Source organism: Palaemon carinicauda, chromosome 9 (assembly GCF_036898095.1).
Source record: "Palaemon carinicauda isolate YSFRI2023 chromosome 9, ASM3689809v2, whole genome shotgun sequence".
NCBI lineage: Eukaryota > Metazoa > Arthropoda > Malacostraca > Decapoda > Palaemonidae > Palaemon > Palaemon carinicauda.
This window is the reverse complement of record NC_090733.1, coordinates 160909637-160930569: the sequence shown is the minus strand read 5'-3', so window position 1 is coordinate 160930569 and position 20933 is coordinate 160909637. Positions and strand designations below refer to the sequence as shown.

At 43.2% G+C, this 20933-nt stretch overlaps 1 protein-coding gene across 3 annotated transcripts in view; it reads right to left on the bottom strand.

Annotated features, from left to right (window-relative positions):
* Positions 1–17102, bottom strand: part of LOC137647318 (uncharacterized) — a 54574-nt gene extending 37472 nt beyond the window's left edge. For 2 of the 3 annotated variants that reach the window (XM_068380715.1, XM_068380716.1), the window contains exon 1: positions 16760–17102. In XM_068380715.1, the coding sequence (XP_068236816.1) occupies positions 16760–16988 (229 nt within the window). In that variant the 5' untranslated portion in view covers positions 16989–17102. The remainder of the gene's footprint in view (positions 1–16759) is intronic. The other variant, XM_068380717.1, reaches the window with a different exon arrangement.
* Between the last annotated feature and the right edge of the window lie 3831 nt (positions 17103–20933).

The window sequence follows — 20933 nt, the reverse complement described above, 5'->3', positions numbered from 1 at the left end:
AGGAGTTACTAGAAAAGGGAGTCTTGTTACATACTTTGTGATCTGATGGCAACACTTTCCTTTTAACTGTTGTGTCCACTCTCATCCCTATGCGCTACACATTTTATTTGGGAATGAAGCTAAACTTCTCCAGTTCAGCAAGATCCCCAGATTCTGGAAAAATGAAAAAATTCTGTTAGTGTTGCAAAAATTGGCTCTTAAGAGGACAATAGAATCAGCCAAGTGTTGAAGTATCTCAATAGCCTGACGCCCTTGTCACATGCCAAGGACGAGTCAACACTCTAGTGATGACCAGGAGAGCAGTCGCCAGCCCATACCAGAGGACTTTGAACTGGAAGACCCTGCCCTACCATAGAGAGCTGGAGAAACTTCCTAGATGACCGATGTACCATTATTTGGAAATATCCATCTCTCAGATCTAAAGAGAGCATATGATCATCCTTCCTGATGACATTCCCGACAGTGTTTGCTGTCTCCATTTGGAATGGTGTTTGGATAACAAACTAGTTTAGAGCAGAGAGATTAACTACTGGTCTCCAGGTTACTTTCATAACAGAAAAAGGACAGTAATAGCCTCGAAAACCGTCCAGGTATTCTTGATAAGCGTTCTTGTCTAGCATCATCTGTACTTCATGCTTGTAGGATGCAGTGTTTCTGTGATCCTAGACCATACAATGATTACATCGGAGCGAGTGAAGAGGATGTCAACCAGTGAACAGGCTTAGGTATCCATGTTACAGAACTTCCACCGTCCAATCTTCCAACCAGCGGCATTGCCACCTCCGCCACCGGCTTCAAGCGGATCACCCCATATCGTGGCTGCTGCATCAGGGATTGCCTTCTCTTGGGACCTAGCCTCTCATCTGCATCTGCCTCTTCTTAGTTGCACGAACTGGTTGTGAAATGATTGGGCAGCATAAATTAGTGAAGTTAATGGTGTCGTCGACCTCAGTCATTGCTTTCATGAAAGCCGATATTGAGGTGTAGTAGCTCTGTTTCATTCCGAAAGTCGTTGCAGCTTTTCAGAAGGGGACTGCTCGCTGAAAAAGTAATTTTGGTTTCATTTTCTCACTTTTCTTTTGTTCTAATTCCTCTGGAGGGAACAGAACAGGTTTGTTTTTAATTAGGGCATTCTTTAAAGCTAGTCTCCCTCTGTCCTATCTGCCTCACGAACATCACATCTATGGTGTCTCTTCACCTCAAGACCCAGGTGGTCCATTGGTTAGTGGCTTGGTGAGCCAGGAAGGTAACTACCTTTGCCCCTGAAAGAACCAAGTCTGTAAACTTTCTTTTTCTCAGGATTTGACAAATTCTGAGAGGAGGCTAAGAAAGCCACTGTACCTGACCATCCTGCCAAAATAGATTGATCAAAAAAAATTTTAAGAGACTCTCAATAAGACTTATGTGCAATTGAAGAAGAAACAGACTGCATGTCTCTTAAAAGTAAACTTTTTATCAAGAATCACACCTAAAATTTTAACTCGCATAGGGTTAAAAGAAACATCATCAATGCTGAGATCTGGATGTTGAGGAGCCACTGTCCTCGAACTGCTTACAATAATACTTTTGAGTTTTGTTGGGATTAAACTTCAAACCCCATGATTTGTACCATGCACCAATTTTAGCTAGATCTCTACTAAGGGATTCAGCAATGCCAGATTTATAATCAGGAGATGGAATTGAAGTACAGTAAAGAGTAGCATCACCTGCATATCCAATGAGCTTGTTTTTTAGCCCAAACCATATATAGTACGTGTACTGCACATACTGTAGTAAGAAAAGTAATGGGCCAAGAACACTAACTTGAGGAATGCCAGACATCACATTCCTGCCAGGAACCTTCTATTCTAGGAGTGTCAACCTTTGCACAGGCAAAGATGATCCTCCTTGAGAATGGAAAAGAGTATGTGCGTTCCTAATCCACTAATTGCATGCTAAGGGGAGATCTGGAAATTCTAAAATACGGGATCTAGTGTTTACAGGATTGCACTCATTAGTTGGCATTCTGCAACTGTCACTGGCAAACAGGAATAGTATTCTTCCTGATGCAGCACGTTCAGAAAAGTATACTTACGCATGAATAAGAGAGCATTCTCTTAACCAGGGTAGCTCACATGTAGAGGGGGTTGTGTGCATTACGAGTAGAATAAGCTCTTGGCGAGCCTTGCTCAAATTAAATGGATGAGATGAAGAGTAAGCTCTTGCAAAGTATTTGCACTACTGTATTTGGTGTGCACAACCACGCATAGGTGAAAGATCCAGGCGAGCACACGCTTGATGGGTTCTTTGCTTTCTGTAGGAGCACGTAATTCTTTTAAGGGGGTATTCTTCCTCTGAAAACATAATTACAGTATGCATCTCCTAAAGAGGGGTGATGGATATTCTTTGTAGAGACTGTCGACATCTTGCTGGAGGAAGTCCTCTTCGTCTTGTAACGGTGATATAGGTTAGGAGAAAGTTTCCTCGATGCTGTAACTGGTAAAGGGCTAGGCAGCTTAAGCACTTCCTTGAAGCTAAAGGCGCCTCTGTAGGTGAAGATAGCTGATTAACTAGCCTATCAGAGATGTCAATACAGTACTGTATTAAGATATGGGGGGTCAGAGGCTGCTTCAACAAGTGCAGCTGAAGAAGCACGTTCCAGCGACGGACAATTTACCTCGGATACCACTAGGGCCTGAAGAAGTATATCTCAATATGGAATAACTTCGTCCTAAAGGTGGCCATAATGTCTTTTGGACAATATCACTCGCAATATAATCTGAAAAATTTTCCTTGTGTTTGCCGAAAGTAGAAGCCATACTGTATCAGTCTCTCCAGGGAAAACTGATATCGCTCTAATTCCAGGCTTGTCCCCCAGATTAGACTATCGTCTCCCTTCTTTGTATTCCTCCAGAGAAGGGAGATGGATAAGGATCAGAAGCCCGAGTTCCAACAGAGGATTTTTTTCGTCTTATTTGGAAGAACCAAAAGGCAAAGAATCTTGAATTCCTTCTTCATCTTCTATTCTAACTCTTGCCACTGGGGACTAATAACTCCCTATACCCCTCAAAAAGTCACAACCCACGCAAGCATGACATAAGATAGGGGATACACATTAGGCTTGCTCATGAAAATCTAACAATGTCGTCCATGAATTTTAGAACAAAACCTCATGCCTACATAACCAGGCACATGCAAATCAGTCTAAAATGATAAAGAAAAAACAATTGATAATAAGCACAGTCTGGTGACCGAGAGTACGTCTGTAATACTGTACTCGGCAGCTAGAGGCAAAGGGGCTTCTCAGTGAGCAGGTAGAGGGAGGCGGGGTTTCACTGCTGCCCACCATTAACTATCGACACCATGTTATAAATTTTAACACCCTAGTTTTCAGCAGCGTTGAAATCATACTCCTATTAAAGGACGAAGTTTTGTACCAATAAAGAAACAAATAAAATTCCAGTCTATCATAAACATATTTAACTTGAAAATTCATAACAGACTCTACCTACTAAAATATAAGTGTTACTACAGGGAGAGAGAGGAATATGACAGAAACAAACAAATGTGATAAACTTTATACAGTAATCATTGTCACACTAGTACCATATATACTCGTGTAACAGCCGATCTCATGTTTTGTGAGACCACCAAATTTTTTTTTCATAAAATATGATTTTATCATATATCTCGTGTATCACGCGAGTTACTTTTTGAGAAACTAAATTACAACAGACAAAAATTTTTACTCCATTTATTTATTCCATCTTCAATTTCAATGGATTAGAAAATTAAAAGACAAGGTTAAAAGTGTCGTTAGTAATGTTATAATCATTGCGCAAACTCATACAGCCACAATAACAACCAAACGAAAAAAAAACACCTGTTTTGTTATGAACACTAGAATCAGATAGCAGCTGTTTTGTTTGCATATTGATATTGTATGATAGTAAAAGTAGATAAGATTGACATTTTTACATAATACCCTCATTCACTATGGAGAAAAGATTAAGAAAATGTATTGCCAAAATAAACTAACAAGCTGTAAATGAAGGCAAGAAAACAAACGGCATTCATAGCCGCTTCTCTGTATGGAATCGGGGAAAGCTGTGTCCGAAACTTGAGGAAACAAAAGGGAAATTTATTGGCAAACTATGAATTTACATATGGCGTAATCAAATGTAAATGCCGAATTTTGAACATAAAGTTTTAGTGCCTGACAAAAGAGAATAGTTTTGTTATAAAACGATACAAATGATTTGTTGAGCTTCATAACCAAGCACCTCAGCGCTAATAATAACAATAATAAAAAAAAAAGACAAACACTAAACTATTGTACATCGGCAACATGAATGAAACACTGGTTAACTTCTATATGCAATTTGACTAAACAGTAAATAAAATATGAGACAAATATTTCAAATGAAACTAGTGAAATTAGTATGCTATTTGGAAAATGATAGATCAGGTAATGATAAGTTTCTTTTAAAAAATATGAAATATCCTTTAGTAGTCTGTCTTAATCAGCTGATCTGGAAAGCGTACAGGAGTGTCGATTGACTTTCAAACGTAAACAATAGAAAAATTATAATTTGCATGGTTTTATTTATGAATACGTTACAAAAATATAAATATTACATGTATTATTATTGGATAATGTTAAGTACAACATCTGTTTGATAAGAATTCAGTTTATTTAAAATATATAGCTCGTTTTTTACCCCAGTAAATGGATATACAATTTAAACGACGACATAGCCTAGTCCAAGAGTGCACATGCTAATTTTATATCTTGTGTATGATGCGACCCCCTTGAATTTAGCTTCAAAATAAGTCTTCAAAACTTGCATGTTATGCGAGAATATAGGGTACTTGTTTAAACTTAAAAATTATTTTCAAAAGAGACACACAGTAGAGGAATAAGCACCAAGCAATTTCTAAGTTTTCATTCAGATTATCCCTATATTAACTGTAATACTGTACTGTATTTTCTGTGACCAGAATAAACTAATATTCATCAATTCTCCCCTAATTATTGTACTGTATTACTGTATTTACTATTAGACTAGATTAACACTTAATTTATAGAACTAGTGTCCAAGTTAATAAATTGGACACTCCACAATATATATAGCAAACCATGAAAGACAAGGTTTTCAATATCTAACATGACAAATTCGGAGATAATTTGTATTTTTCCTAACCATACAAACCTTAGCTATTTACATTGGGTTTACTTTTCGGCGTAGCTGAAATGACGAGCCAATAGTTTTTAATGAGGGTTAACTACCCCCCCGCGCTAGTTAGCGGGGGTAGGGGAAGGGGTAGCTTGCTACCCCTCCCCCCCACACACCGGTGATTTGCTTCACTTCACTTAGAGGTAGGACTCGACTTAGGGGTCAGGGATGGCGGGCAAATATGTGTAAATAGCTAAGGTTTGTATGGTTAGGAAAAATACAAATTATCTCCGAATTTGTCATTTGTTCACCGGAACACAAACCACGCTATTTACATTGGGTGACTTACCCCTTAGGAAGGGTGGAACGTCCCCAGCCTTACTGACTTTGGCTTTGCCCGGGGGCTCCGCCTCCCAGTGAGTAGCACTTGAGAAAAGGAGCTCCTGCACCTCACAAGTTCCTTGCTTCGCTAGGAACGAGTGGCCTACATAAGTTGTGTGTGAAGGAAAGAGCGTGACTCGTCCTATGAAGTTGACCTTGAGACCTTTAGATAGGAATCCAGGATAGGATTTTCCCAATACCACCTCTTCAGGGTATGGGGGACGCGACAGTATTATATTAATACTAGGAACACAAGGAAGCATGGTTTACCTGCAGTGGTTTGAGGTCAGCTATGCAGAGAACCCAGGATGCTGCTTTCCCCAAGAGAGGGGAGGATGAAGAAAAGAGTAAGGGCCAGACATACTTTTTCATTCATGCAGTCTAAAACTGGGTAACAATGCCCTCAACCTTCTGCTACCTGTCCATTAAGGAGCCTGAGGTTAGACCAGCTGTTGTGCAGCCACCACAGGGCCGATAGAGAAAGTATCGAGACTCCTGTGGGTCACGTCCTGCAGGTAGTGGGTTGTGAAGGGCGTTTGACGCTTCCAGACCCCAGCTTGTAGAACCTGCTTCACAGAGAAGTTTCTCTTGAATGCCAGGGACGTTGCGATGCCTCTGACATCGTGTGCTCTTGGGCGACGTGACGGAGGGTCTGGATTCAGGGCTTGATGCATAACCCTAAGAATCCAAGCTGAGATGGTATTCTTGGTGACCCTCCTCTTCGTCTTTCCTGTGCTCACAAACAGGGCTTGCACGCGAGGACGAACTGCAGCTATTCTTTCAAGATAACGCCTCAGACTCCTTACTGGGCATAGTAGGAGATGGTCTGGGTCATTTGTTACAGAACGAAGACTCGAAATCCTGAAGGAGTCGAACCGTGGGTCCGGAACTCCAGGATTTTGAGTCTTAGCTACAAACTCAGGGACGAACCTGAACATTACCTTCCCCCATCCCCTTGAATGGGCGACATCATACGAGAGACCATGAAGTTCACTGACACGCTTGGCTGAAGCCAGGGCGAGCAGGAACACCGTCTTCCAAGTCAGGTGACGATCAGAAGCCTGGCGTAATGAGAACCCGAACCACGTTCCATGGAGGAGGTCTCACTTCCGACTGAGGGCAGGTAAGTTCGTAGCTTCGTATGAGCACAGAAAGTTCCAGCGAGGAAGAAATGTCCACTCCTTTCAGCCTGAAGGCCAGACTTAAGGCTGAGCGATTGCCTTTCACCACCGAGACCAAAAGGCGCATTTCCTCCCGCAAATATACAAGAACCTCCGCGATTGCTGGAATAGTGGCATCAAGGGGAGAGATACCCCTCCCACGACACCAACCACAGAAGACTCTCCACTTCACCTGGTAGACCCCTGCAGATGACTTTCGCAGGTGTCGAGACATCCTCTCCGCACCTTGTTGCGAAAAGCCTCTCTCTGTGAAGAGATGCAGGATAGTCTCCAGGCATGAAGTCAAAGCGATGCTACGGCTTTGTGGAAGATGTTGCAGTGTGGTTGCTAGAGTAGCTAGTGTCGTGGGGGAAGTTCTCTCGGGAGTTCCGTCAGGAGCTGCAGAAGGTCCGGGAACCACTCTCCATGATGCCATAGCGGAGCTATCAAGGTCATTGACAGGTTGACCGCTAGTCAGGTCTTGTTGAGCACCCTTCTCATCAGACAGAACGGTGGGAAGGCGTAGACGTCGATGTTGTCCCACCGTTGTTGGAAGGCATCTTGCCAGAGTGCCTTGGGGTCCGGGACTGGGGAGCAGCACAGCGGCAGCTTGAAGTTCAAGGCTATCGCGAACAGGTCCACTGTCGGGGAACCCCACAAAGTCAGGACTTTGTTGGCTACTAGAGGATCAAAAGACCACTTAGTACTCACTATCTGCGATGCTCTGCTCAACCCGTCGGCGAGCACATTCCTTTTGCCCGGAATGAAGCGAGCTGATAGAGGAATCGAGTGGACTTCGGTCCATCTCAATATCTCTACTGCAAGATGGGATAGCTGTTGTGAAAAGTTCCTCCCTGCTTGTTGATATAAGCCACTACTGTGGTGTTGTCGCTCATCACCACCACGGAGTGACCCACCAGGATCTGTTGGAACTGTTGAAGAGCCAGATATACGGCCTTCATTTCTAGCAGATTGATGTGGAGGTACTTTTATGATTCTGACCATAGGCCTGAGATCCTCTAGTTCAGAACGTGGGCCAACCACCCTTCTTTTGACGCGTCCGAGAACAGCATCAAATCCGGGGGGAGGACGAGAAGATCCACTCCCTTTCGAAGGTTTTCGTCGGTCAACCACCACTGCAGGTCTGTCCGTTCCGCAGGCCCCGTAGGGACCAGAACGTCCGGGGAATCGTTGCCTTGATTCCACCGAGACTTGAGCCGTCATTGCAGGGATCTCATCCTGAGGCGGCCGTTTGGAACTAGACGGGCCAAGGAAGACAGGTGACCTAGGAGACGTAACCAAGATTGGGCTGGAAGCTCTTCTCGTCTGAGGAAAGGTTCTGCTACCCTCCTCAGCCTTGCTATCCTGTCGTCTGATGGAAAGGCTTTGTGGAGATTGGTGTCCAATATCATGCCTAGATATACCAGTCGTTGAGATGGAAGCAGAGAAGACTTCTCGAGATTTACCATAATCCCTAGATCTTGGCAAAGTCCCAGAAGCTTGTCTTGGTGTCGAAGAAGGGTCGACTCCAAGTCTGCTTGGATCAGCCAGTCATCCAGATAGTGAAGGAGACGGATGCCGATCCTGTGTGCCCACGAAGATATCAGGGTGAACACCTGTGGTGCTGTGGAGAGACCGAAACAGCACCTTGAACTGGTAGATCATGTTGTCTAGACTGAATCTCAAGTACTTCCTGGAAGACGGATGGATTGGGATCTGGAAGTAAGCGTCCTTCAGATCCAGTGTGCACATGAAGTCTTGCGGTCTCACTGCAAGTCTGACCGTGTCTGCTGTCTCCATGCTGAACGAAGTTTGTCTGACAAACTTGTTCAGGGCTGAGAGGTCAATGACGGGTCTCCAGCCTCCAGACGCCTTCTTTACAAGAAAGAGTCGACTGAAGAAGCCTGGGGAGCCGTCGACGACCTCTTGGAGAGCATCCTTCTCGAGCATGGTCTCGACTTCTGCCCGAAGGGCTAGGCCCTTTGTCGATCCCATGGCATAAGAGCTCAATGACACTGGATTCCCTGTCAGGGGAGGGAGAGATGTTATGAACGGGACGCGATATCCTTGGCTGATCACGGAGATCGTCCAGGAATCGGCCCCGAGTTGCTGCCACCTGAACGCGCAACTTTGCAGGCATCCCCCCACTGGTGAACATGCAGAGGGAATTGCCAATCCTAGCGTTTGCGGCCTCGGCCGCTCCCTCTAGGATTCCTGCCTCCCCTGGAGGACTTTCCGCCCTTCTTGTCTTTGACAGGAAAGGGCTGCTGTTTGGACACCTTTGCCTTTGCTGCCGGAGCCGGTTTCGATGTCCTAGACTGACGAGGTTTTGTTGTTGAGGTGCTGGAGGCTTGTAGGGTCTGGATGTAAGAGCCCTTTGGAGGAGAGAATCGTGATTCGATTTCCTCCACCTCTCAGCTGTCCGTTCCACATCCTTGGGCTCAAACAGGCTCTTTCCAAGGATGGAAGAGTGTCTGAGCTTGAAGACATCCACAGCTGGGACCTTCGAGTGGAACCTCTCGGTCACTGCATCACGACGCTTCAGGATTGAGTTTGCCCACAAGTTCGAAACTTGGTGAGCCAGAAACTCGATGGTGCGTGTGCCCGAGAGGAGGAAAGTCTCCATGGCCTTCCTGGTGCTCTCCTTGGACAAGTCCTTGGATCGCAACAGGATGCCCAGAGACCCCAGTCAGACATCCAGCCACAAAGTGGCCTGCATGGCACACTTTGCGACTTTCTCCTGGCTCAGGATCTCTGTAGTTGAGAATGTCACTTGCTGGGCGGAGAGTTTCTCAAGAGAAATTCCCCCTGGTAAGCTCTTCCACAGAATTATGGAGAGGAAGAGCTAAATAAGGCTCCTCCATGATCTCGAAGTACCTCCTCTGTTGTACACGAGGAGGTGGGAGGAGTTTGTCACCGGCAGAGGAACGGCTGGAGGAGGCGAATTCGGAGAGCTGGCCCTCAACCTTGTCTCTGGCGCTCTTTACCCCCTGGGACCAGGGCAGAGCCGCGCTGGCCTTCGAGGGTTTTTGAGTGTCATAGACTTGTTCCAGGACCGTATTCTTGCCTTCGCGAGGGGCGGTCTCCGGGTCCTTGAACCTGTTGAGTTGCCTCATCAGATTCAGGACCTGCCAGAAGGCATGCTCCGACTCATGCTGCTCTCCTCCTTGTGGACTGGCAGCAAAGTCTCCTGTCCCCAACTGCTCTACTTGGGGGGACACGTGGACGTTCTCATAGGGTCTTGCTGGCTCTGGTCGAATCCGGGAAGGAGACTTTGGGACGGTCTTCGAATCCTTGGGGTCCCTCCTAGGAGACATACAGGACTCCAGTAAAGAATTCTGAGGGCTCCTCTCTGCCCCCCCCACGGGACGATTCTCCTACTCGAGGTGGGGTTCCTCCCATTGGTGCCGTGGGAGAATGTCTCACCTCGCTGGATTCTCCTGAAGACGGAAAGGCTTCGTCCACAGGAGAAGGAGAAAACGTCTGAGAGGGGGGAGGGGCCTTCCTGACGGACTTCTTAGGAGCCAGTTTAACCCTAGGAGAAGTCACCACGAAGTCTACTCCTCTCTTCCTCTTCAGCGGAGACAAGGCTGCCGTTGGTTTGAGGCCCAGATCAGTGAGGGCCGGCTTAACAGCCTGGACGACCGCTCTGATCAGGGACCCAAACCAAGGCTGACGGCCGACAGATGCAGTGTCAGCGACTCCCGTTGGAGGGAAGGGGATCGGGCGATCCTTTACAGTAGACACCACAGGGCCTACCTGAAAAGAAGAAGAGTGTTGCCTAGACCTCTCTGAAGATTTTTCTTCCTCCTGCAAGTGCGCTGTACTGCGCTTACGGGGGGGGGAGATCGTGAAGACGATGATCTGGAAGTACGCGCTCCTGAAGACTCGCAAGGTTGCCCGTGCTGCGAAACCCGGCGGTAATTGCGGTCGAGATTGCGCTGGCGCTTGCGCAATGGTAAAATCACAGGTTCGCGCGGGCGACCGTTGGCGCACATGCGCGCGGAGATGAAAGTGCGGGTGCGCGTAGGCGCCAAGGTGAGGGTGCGCGTGGTTTTAAGGCGCGCAGGCGAGCAATGGCGCATAGGGCGAGGTGACCGACTGCGCACAGGAGAGATAGCGCGTGGGCGCGTAGGAGACCTTCGGCGATCAGAAGTGTGGGCGCGCTGGAGAGCGCTTGCACGCAGGCGAAGGATCGCGCGGGCGTGCAGGTGCGCGGTCAGGAGAAAACAGCTGGGGCGCAGGAGATCACTGGCGCCCAAGTGCGCGGTCAAGAGAAAACAGCTGGGGCGCAGGACCAGGAGTAGTAGTAGCACGCACAGGAGAACGCTCGTGGGCGCACACAGGAGACGTCTTGTGGGCGCGCAGTGTCTTGTTCCAATCTAAAAGTGCACACAAGTGAGTGGGCGTGATGGGGGGCAGGCGATGGCTGGCGCGTGAGCGAGATCTAAGGGCGCGCAGGTGATCGTAGGCGAGGAGGCGAAGGAAGAATCTCCTTGCTTGCGCCCAGATCCGGAGATCGTGGGCACGCGGGCAAACGTGGGTGCGCAGATGTGCGCTGGCGAGGAGATCGTGGGCGCTCATGAGAACATGGGCGCGCAGATGTGCGCTGGCGAGCAGGAGATCTCTGACGAGCAGGAGAGCGCTGACGTGCAGTTGAGTTGCGAGCAGGAGATCTATGGCGAGAAGACTCGGCTACAGGAGATCGCTGGCGCGTTGAGTCCGAAGAGGGCTGGTCCTCAACTACAGCAGGAGAGCGCTTGCGCGCTACCGCGCGCAGATAAAACCTGGCACTTAAGGGACTTACTCACATTGTGAGATAAGCCCTTTTGCCCCGAAGGGACCGGTGCCCGTTGGATAACGGGGTGCGTTGGCGACCACTGCGCATCTGCGTCCAGGAACGGAGAAGGAAAACTCCCAGGTCTGGCAGGCGTAGGAGATCGCGAACGCTCTGCTGAGAGGTCTAGAGATGCAGCTGCAACGGTCTGCTCACGTCGAGGAGGATCCTCTGCGGGGGACGTCGAAGGCGATGAACCGAAGAGGCGCCTCCTAACTCCCTTGCATGGAGAAGGAAGGCCTCTACGGCGAAGAGGAGGGCGAGCCTTACAGCAAAGACTACCTCGAGGGGCAGCAACACCATCGTCGGTCCTCCGCAGAGGAGTCTCTGTCAGTGAACTCCCCCGAGGGGGAGAATCACCCGCAGGAGAGATCGTTGGACTCAGCTCCTCCCTCGAAGGATGTTCGGAGGGGGGAACTGAGCCTTCAGCAACATCTGCAACAATAGCAGGGGTTTGACCCGACCCGTCGGAAGCCTCTGCCACAACAACGTCGACAATAGAGAGGATCTACCTCTGCTATTACCGGCGACAGTTTGACAGCTGCACCCAACTGGATCAGGTCAAACAGGGCTTCCCTGGAGGGCGAGCCCTTAAGCCCCAAGGAAGCCCAAAGCTGCAAAAGATCATCATTAGCAACAGAGTTATCAATATCCTCCCCCGGAGAAGGAAGAGGAGCTGCCTCGCTATGGGAGGCAACTCCCTCTCCCGAACACCGAGGTTGGTCAACAAAAGAATGGCCTACGCTAACACTCGACGGCCTCTCACGAGAGACCGATCGAGTGGGAGCTTCAGAGGAGGTTCGGGCAATGGAAGAAGTGTCTTTGGAACTTTCCTTCTTCAAGGAAGCCCTTGAAGGCGAAAGGTCACGCCTCGACTTCTTATTACATCGCCAGGAAAACCTCTCCCACTGGGAGGTAGACCACTCCCTACAAGTTTTATCCCTATCACACCGTTGACCTCTGCAATACGGACACAAGGTGTGAGGGTCCATCTCGACCGCCGACATGAACGTCCCACAAGGGCAGTCGGGAATGCCAGGGCACTTCCGCATGATAGAGAGGCCAACTTCCAACCACACAAGCTGCAAGAAAAAACAAAAAAATATTAAGGCTGTCTAAAATGCGAGGGTGAGACAGACACGTCTGATCATCACCCGAGCCAAAAGTGAAGTGAATCAGTTCACAGGTGTGTGAGGGGGGAGGGGTAGCTAGCTACCCCTCCCCTACCCCCTCGCTAACTAGCGAGAGGGTAGTTAACCCTCGTTAAAAATCTAATGGCTCGTCATTCAGCTACGCCGAAAGTAATACAATATGTAAATAGCGTGGTTTGTATTTTGGTTACGGAACTAATGTCATTGTAAATGTTTAATAGCCTTCAGAAGACCTGCTTCTGAAATAAATCTACAAATTCAGCTAATCGTACGACACATGCCAAAGAATCCTGGCATGGATGAATCTACCATCCTCACCTTGAGCATCAAAAAGATTTCTATTTCATTCTATGCTATAAGTGGGGCATTCAGTCAACAAATGCCTCACTGTCAAGGGTATCAAACAGTCATCGCATTCTGGCTGATGTTGGCCAGCCAGCAAAAACTCATGCGTCATTCGAGTATGACCAATGCGGACACGACAAAGAGTAGTCTCCTACTTTCGGGGCATCCCGTTACACCTCCAAGGGGATATAACATTACTTATTTCTCTCATCTTATTTTCAAGTAAACTAACCCAACACTGTTGTCTATTATAAACAAAATTCTTAATTGTAGGTAAAAAAAAAATCTCAGCTGCAGCATTCTTTGCCAGTGAATCAGGCTTCTCATTTCCACACACATCTACGTGTGCCGGAACCCAGCAAAATCAAACTGTTATAACTTTCATGCCAATCATTACAAGCCACTCTAAAATGTTTAAAACTAAACGATTATTGGAATTAAAAACTTCTAAAGTTTGTAGGACACTTCTTGCATCACTAAAAATAGTAAAATTGCCCTCGTCTTTTAACTCTATTTTCTCAATAGCTGTAATATAGCTGCTATATACAATAGTTAGGCAGTGAATATAGAGGATGCTAGACGAAGTGCACCTCTACAATTAAAAGCACTACTATATATTCCACATCCAATGCCAGCACCAGATTTTGAGCCATCAGTATACAGTATATAAAAGTCTATTTCCTGTTTTCTTCAACGTGTTCCATAAAGAGCAACCGGAGCCTTTGTAGTTTATGGGGACAGGGCTTTGACCAGACGATAATCAAGTAAAAAAAAGTCCGAAATCGGCTCTTTTTCACGGGAATGATCGCGGAATGAAATAATATTAATTTCACTAGTTTTGTAATTGCTTGTCCCTACAATCTACATACTAGGACCACTCTGGCCATGGATGTCGGAAACGTGCGAAAAAAGTCCGAAATCTGCTCTTTTTCGCGGGAATGATCACGGAATGAAATATTAAATTCACTAGTTTTGTAAATGCTTGTCCCAACATTCTACATACTAGGACCCCTCTGGTCATAGCACAACACAAAGCTCGCTAGACACAAGCACAAAGGAAAGAAAGCACTAAAACGCCAATAAAAGCACAGAAGTACGAAAGTAAAAGCACACAGCAATAGCACTAATCACTCGTAAAGAAAGTAAAGTCCATGTGGTGATGAACACAAAAGGGGTCGCACTGAGAACTGAGGAGTGGCGTGTGATAACATGACGCGATCGGAAAACTTACTGAAGAAGACAACCTGGCTAACATGTGGCCTACCCTGGGCATTGCCCTCGGGTCATGTTTTCCCCCGGTAGGCCTACCACTATAGAAAATGGGAGTAGGGTAGGTTCCAGTAACTCCTAAGAAAGTGTTTCGAGGTAAGTCTCTGTGTCGGAACAATCACTAGTTTTGTAAATGCTTGTCCCAACAATCTACATACTAGGACACCTCTGGTCATGGATGTCGGAAACGTGCGAGAAAAATGGACTACTAACCCAAAATTCCCTACATAACCTGGCCTACAAGCCGTGTCCTTACCTTCCTCGTGAACTAACAGGGGGGGGGGGGGGGGCTAACGGGCCCCGGCGACCCCCCCAACCACTATCGCTAACATACAAACCCCACAAACCCAACCTAACCTACAGTAGTAGTTCCCAAGCCCCCGGACCCCCTTCGTAAGTCTCTCTCCTACACAAATAAAGGTATGGGCAGCAACAAAATTATATCTTAACCACATTGTCATAATAAAAAAAGTTACTCAGGCTTACCTTAATATTCCATATCGCAACATCACCAATTGTACACTTCTCACATAGACCCCTAAAATCCCCTAAAAAGCCTTCTTGAAATGAATAATGAAAGAATTCGGGGATAACTCGAGTAAACTCACGTGGGTGTATATACCTTAGAGTCTTAATCGAATCAATTTGATCAATATGAATGATAAACTCAACAATATCGCTCAAAAGTAACTGTACGAAGCACTTCTATCCATTACGGCGGTTAGAGTTGGAAAAGGTCGACTCCAGGTCAACCTCGGGTCATGGGGGGGATTAAAAATTTGAAATCACGAGGCCAACAAAAAGTTAAGTTCGGTTGCTTTGTTTGACACTGGCTTTATCTACCGAAGCTAGCCTAACCTTTGGTTGTATATAAACCAAATTAGTATTCGGCATAATTTCAGGACGTGTCCCAACGAAATAACAATTTTAACAAGAGGTTAAAAATAAAGATTGTTGAAATTAGCGAAAACATAAGTCCGAACATCAATAACTGTTCAAGCTTGAGCCACCAGCTGATAGGCGAACCAAGCGCTGCCAAATGGGTGTTATTATAGTCAGGACGACGCATTGTAACAACCTTTCCCTCTCCTAACAATTCATTATAATTATCATAGCAGCATCAAATATCACTATAAATGACGTGTAACCACTACAAACTTGTAACAGAAGATAAATATGTAGATTGACGAGACAGTAATAAATTGTAAAAACGAACGTTTCTTAGACTGGGAAGACACGGGCTCTATCTATCGGGAAAGATGGAAACTAAGCAGGAGCTACCCGTGACTTGCGTTCGGACCGTGCTGAACTTAGAAAATATTGCCGTGGTAAAGGTAAATTATGATGATATTCAAAATGATAAAATATGATAAAATAACATCATATTATGGTATGTTGGATCATTGTAAAGAACATCTTCCCCATAATGAAAAACGAATTGGCTAGTAATAAGAAAGATATCGCCCTGTCCCCAAAAACTACAGACACCCCGTTTAGGTTAGTTGATGCCCCTTTTTAATCAATGCATGAAGAACTGGCCGCAGCAGCCACCTGTATGTACTATCATGTTTAACTTAGAATACGGCAGTGTAGAGGGACCCCCCATACACTGTATTAGCACCCCCCCCCCCTTTGGTAAGTATACAGCTTGTAGGTTAAGTTAGGGGGAAAAGTTTAGGTTAGTTGATGTCCATTTTCAATCAATGCGTGGGGAACTGACCGCTGATATACAAAGGCTCCGAATTGTTTGGCAATCTCAGTGTTGTCGGGTGTATGAGGACAGAGGAGAAAGAACCGACCAAAATATTCAGTGTATGTGTAGGCAAAGGGAAAGTGAAACGTAACCAAAAATTAGTTTCACATACTGTATTTAACATTCATTTTGACTCGTCTCAACATTGTGATCTACCATAGTAAATTCTAGAGTATATTTTCCCCCCTCCTAAACCCGCGGTTACCACAGGGTGGCCCCCATTATCTGTGGATATATTAGGGTATATCTTATTACTTATTAGCTACAAAAAATAACTATTTTTCCATAAAAGGGAGTTTTCCTAATGAAAAACTATTTTCTTTTTCTCTAAAACTTTGTCCTGAACGGGTCTATAACCTAACATTGCACTTTTGGTAAATATCCATAGAGACTAGGACACTAGGTAAAGGAAAGAAGCCGTAACGTACAACCTTAACGACTGACTAATCCTAAAGTTAACATGACCTATATCAAATAAACTGCCCTAATTACGTTTCCTAGGTAGCCCATCCGTAACACATTTAGGTTATTTCAACTTTTAGACACTTCATTCAGTGATAATAGTAATCTACATAACTAACTACACATACAAGAGTTAGAAAAAGAAAACATGAGTCATAAAATCAGATTCTAGACTTGTACAAAACCAAAGGTGTTATAGGAAAATACAAGAGCGAATAAAAACCCCATAGGCAAAAGCCCCTCACCAGATCTAATAGGAGGATAGTACCCAGGATAATTTAGTGCATGGATAAGCGAGGAATTTGGATCTGATGCAACATTACAAGAATTAGGATAAGCAGGAAAATTATGGGTCTTTGTGTTTTCACCATCGTCACTGATCTCGCCCTCTTCGGGTCCGTCGTCGTTGATGATGTTGTCCTGTTCTCTGCCGTTTTCCGTCGCTGTGTCCGATATTTCTTCCAAATCCTCCATCTTCTCTTCTGTTCTTTCCCTGCGAAGCAAAAAAAATCCTATCCCGTTTCACTAATGAAATATAACACGAACTTCCTAATCATCCTCGTCGTAGCTGAAGGACGTTTTACGATGTGCCAGTGTTGCCAGATGGGTTAGTCTAAAAATTCCCAAAACTCATGATAAAAAATCCCCAAAATAACCCAAAAATCCCCATTTCCACATATATATTTTCTTCTGATCATGTTGGCTTTAATCATATAAAAATTACTTACCAGAATTCATGTAGAATGTAAATAAACTAATTGTAATAATATAAAGATTCACTAATTTTTGTTTCTTTTTCGTAGAAATTTGTCCAGAATATCCCCATTAGACACCCAAAAATCCCCATTTCCACAAATACATTTTCTTCTGATCATGTAGGCTTTACTCATATAAGAATTACTCAGCAGATTTCATGTAGAGTGTAAGTAAACTAATTGCAACAATATAAAGATTTACTAAATTTTGTTTCTTTTTCGTAGAAATTTGTCCAGATTATCCCCATTAGACACCCAAAATTCCCAAAACTCATGATGAAAAATCTCCAAAATAACCCAAAAATCCCCATTTCCACAAATATATTTTCTTCTGATCATGTTGGCTTTACTCATATAAAAATTACTTACCAGAATTCATGTAGAGTGTAAATAAACTAATTGCAATAATATAAAGATTTTCTAAATTTTTGTTTCTTTTTCGTAGAAATTTGTCCAAAATATCCCCATTAGACACCCAAAATTCCCCATTTCCACAAATATATCCTCTTCTAATCACGTTGGCTTTACTCATATAAAAATTACTCAGCAGAATTCATGTAGATTGTAAATAAACTAATTGCAATAATATAAAGATTTACTAATTTTTGTTTCTTTTTTAGTAGAAATTTGTCCAGAATATCCCCATTAGACACCCAAAAATCCCCATTTCCACAAATATATTCTCTTCTGATCATGTAAGCTTTACTCATATAGAAATTACTCACCAGAATTCAATTAGAGTGTAAATAAACTAATTGCAACAAAATAAAGATTTACTAATTTTTGTTTCTTTTTCGTAGAAATTTGTCCAGATTATCCCCATTAGACATCCAAAAATCCCCATTTCCACAAATATATTTTTTTCTGATCATGTAGGATTTACTCATATAAAAATTACTCACAGGAATTCATGTAGAGTGTAAATAAACTAATTGCAACAATATGAACATTTACTATTTTTTTTTTCTTTTTTAGTAGAAATTTGTCCAGAATATCCCCATTAGACACCCAAAATTCCCCAAATCTAGGGATAAATTTCCATATCTGGCAACACTGCGATGTGCTAAAACATAACTATGCCACATAACAGGAATTAATGTTTCTCGTCCTTTCCTTGGTTAGAAATAATTACCTCCCAAGTTATATCTCTTTTGTAAATTTAAATTAAACCTATAAAATTCTGTGCAAATTTTATACCATATGTAGTTTTAAGATTCTAATTACCTTAATTACAGTCTCTTCACTCGTATACGGTATCTTTTTGCAGGGTTGCCAGTTTGGCCTTTTTTCCGGCCAAAAAAAACTCAAATTTGACCTTTTGTATTTAAATAGGTTGGCCTTTAGTAATATGAAAGAAGTCGGCCCTTAAATACTATATTTTTGACCTTTTTCTATTAATGGGTTGACCTTTTAAAGCCTCTGTTGATTAGAAATTGACCTTTTCTCATTTAGAAAACCTGGCAACCCTGTCTTTTTGTATCCTCAATTATTTTCACCAATGAAGTAGTTCTTTACTTATGGTATCTCATGTACATATCTCATTATATATTTTACTATAAACCATATAATATTACTTCACATTTAAAATAGATATAAACCTATAAACTTTTTTTCTTATTCAAATCAGTAGAATTTTACTGTCCTTTCCCACAACCACAGGGGTGCCATTCGTACGATAATTATCGTACATGTACGATTATTTTAGGTCCAGTACGATGTACGATACATACCTTAGGTATATACATATGTGTGGTGTGTGTGTTTAATGAAACAATTATACTCAAATATTTAGAAATAAGTCAATCATAAACTCCTTAATAATTATATTGAAACTGTGTACGATAATTTTGGTTGAAAAAACGACAATTTTAAGGCTCATGTACGATAATTCAGTCGAAATAATCTGGCATTACGCGTCAATACCAAGAAAATGCCGCCATTGATAAAAATGACACATTGATACTTCAAATTTTGAAAATAAAACCATGCATATATTCTGGACTACGTCGAGTTCTATGTTCCAATACATAAAACTAAAATCTATATGAAATATAAAATTAAATATAAAATTGACACATTGATACTTCAAATTTTGAAAATAAAACCATGCATATATTCTGGACTACGTCGAGTTCTATGTTCCAATACATGAAACTAAAATCTATATGAAATATAAAATTAAATATAAAATTGGTTCACTAAGTTAATATGCCTCGAAATTTATTTGCAGTTTTGTCATTTTTGTTTATTTAACGATTATTATTAATCCATCTTTAAGAGTGAAAGCAGATATTTCATTTACCACAATCTTGCAAGGTCCTGGTAGCTCCCATTTTTAGCAATTTAGGTCATTAATAGCTTACTTTCTTTCTCCTAACTTTTTTAACAAAATTGTCTATAATTTTTATTTCTTCGATTGTCTTGTTGTATATTGATAAATATCCTCACTTCATTGGTGTATATTTCTCTATTTTCCCTCCTGTATATCATGCTGTCGGTTTCATGTATGGTCATTACAGATGAGAACTCTCTCTCTCTCTCTCTCTCTCTCTCTCTCTCTCTCTCTCTCTCTCTCTCTCTCTCTCTCTCTCTCTCTCTCTCTCTCTCTCTCTCTCTCTCTCGTGGATATTTGTTAAATATGATTTCCACAGCATATCAATCTGTAGGCTATTAAATATGTTGTGAATCCATATTTAAGCATTTCTATCTAAAGACTAAATTCATTGGGAGTTACAATCCTTTCTTCACTACAGTTATCATTAAATCTTTCATACTTGATGATCATCATTTAATATTTTAAAGGGCCTTATTATCTCCCCCGTTTATGGATGTGATGGAAAGTGTTTTTTTTTATTTATTTATTTATTTTTTTTTCCTATTATACCTCAATTATATAAAGTGTGCTTTACATAAACATTGTTTCAATTGTCCAGTTTTACTCAGACCATGAAGTTCTTCATAAAGGGCCTTATTATCTCCCCCGTTTATGGATGTGATGGAAAGTGTTTTTCATCTTTTGTTTTGCTCCTATTATACCTTATTTATATAAATTGTGCTTTACATAAACATTGTTTCAATTGTTCAATTTTACTCAGACAATGAAGTTCTTCATTATATTCCTATGCTGATCGAGTCGTGCTTGACTGTGTATACATAGGCCTATCATTAGTGCGGTGCTATCGTTCAAATTCCCAGATGTAAACTTTGAAATTGCAGTTATTCTTATGGACGAACGTAAGTGAAAATAAAATTACATGACCGAAAAATTACCCATCATGTGGATCTGCGAAGGGAAAGGACAAAGAATGGATAGGATGCTGTTTTTTGTGATAATTTCTACCACAAGAAGTATCTTTATAGACACTAAAACCAGTGATGTTAGCTTAAAGAAAACGAAATAGCTTTGGACTGGGTGCGTAGAAGTCAAAATACCCATGACAACTATGTCGTAAATGGAGAAAGGACTAAAGATGAGAGACCTATCACTTTAGAATTTAGATGAACATGAAGGGAGAATTAATCGCTGAATTGGAAAACCAATAGAGGACCAATGACCTCCCCCCACCTAACCCCCCCAAAAAACTGATCTCGCTGAGAATGTGGATAATCTAGAGAAGAATATGAAATCAATTAAATTAATGCTTTAAAAATCAGAAATTGACAC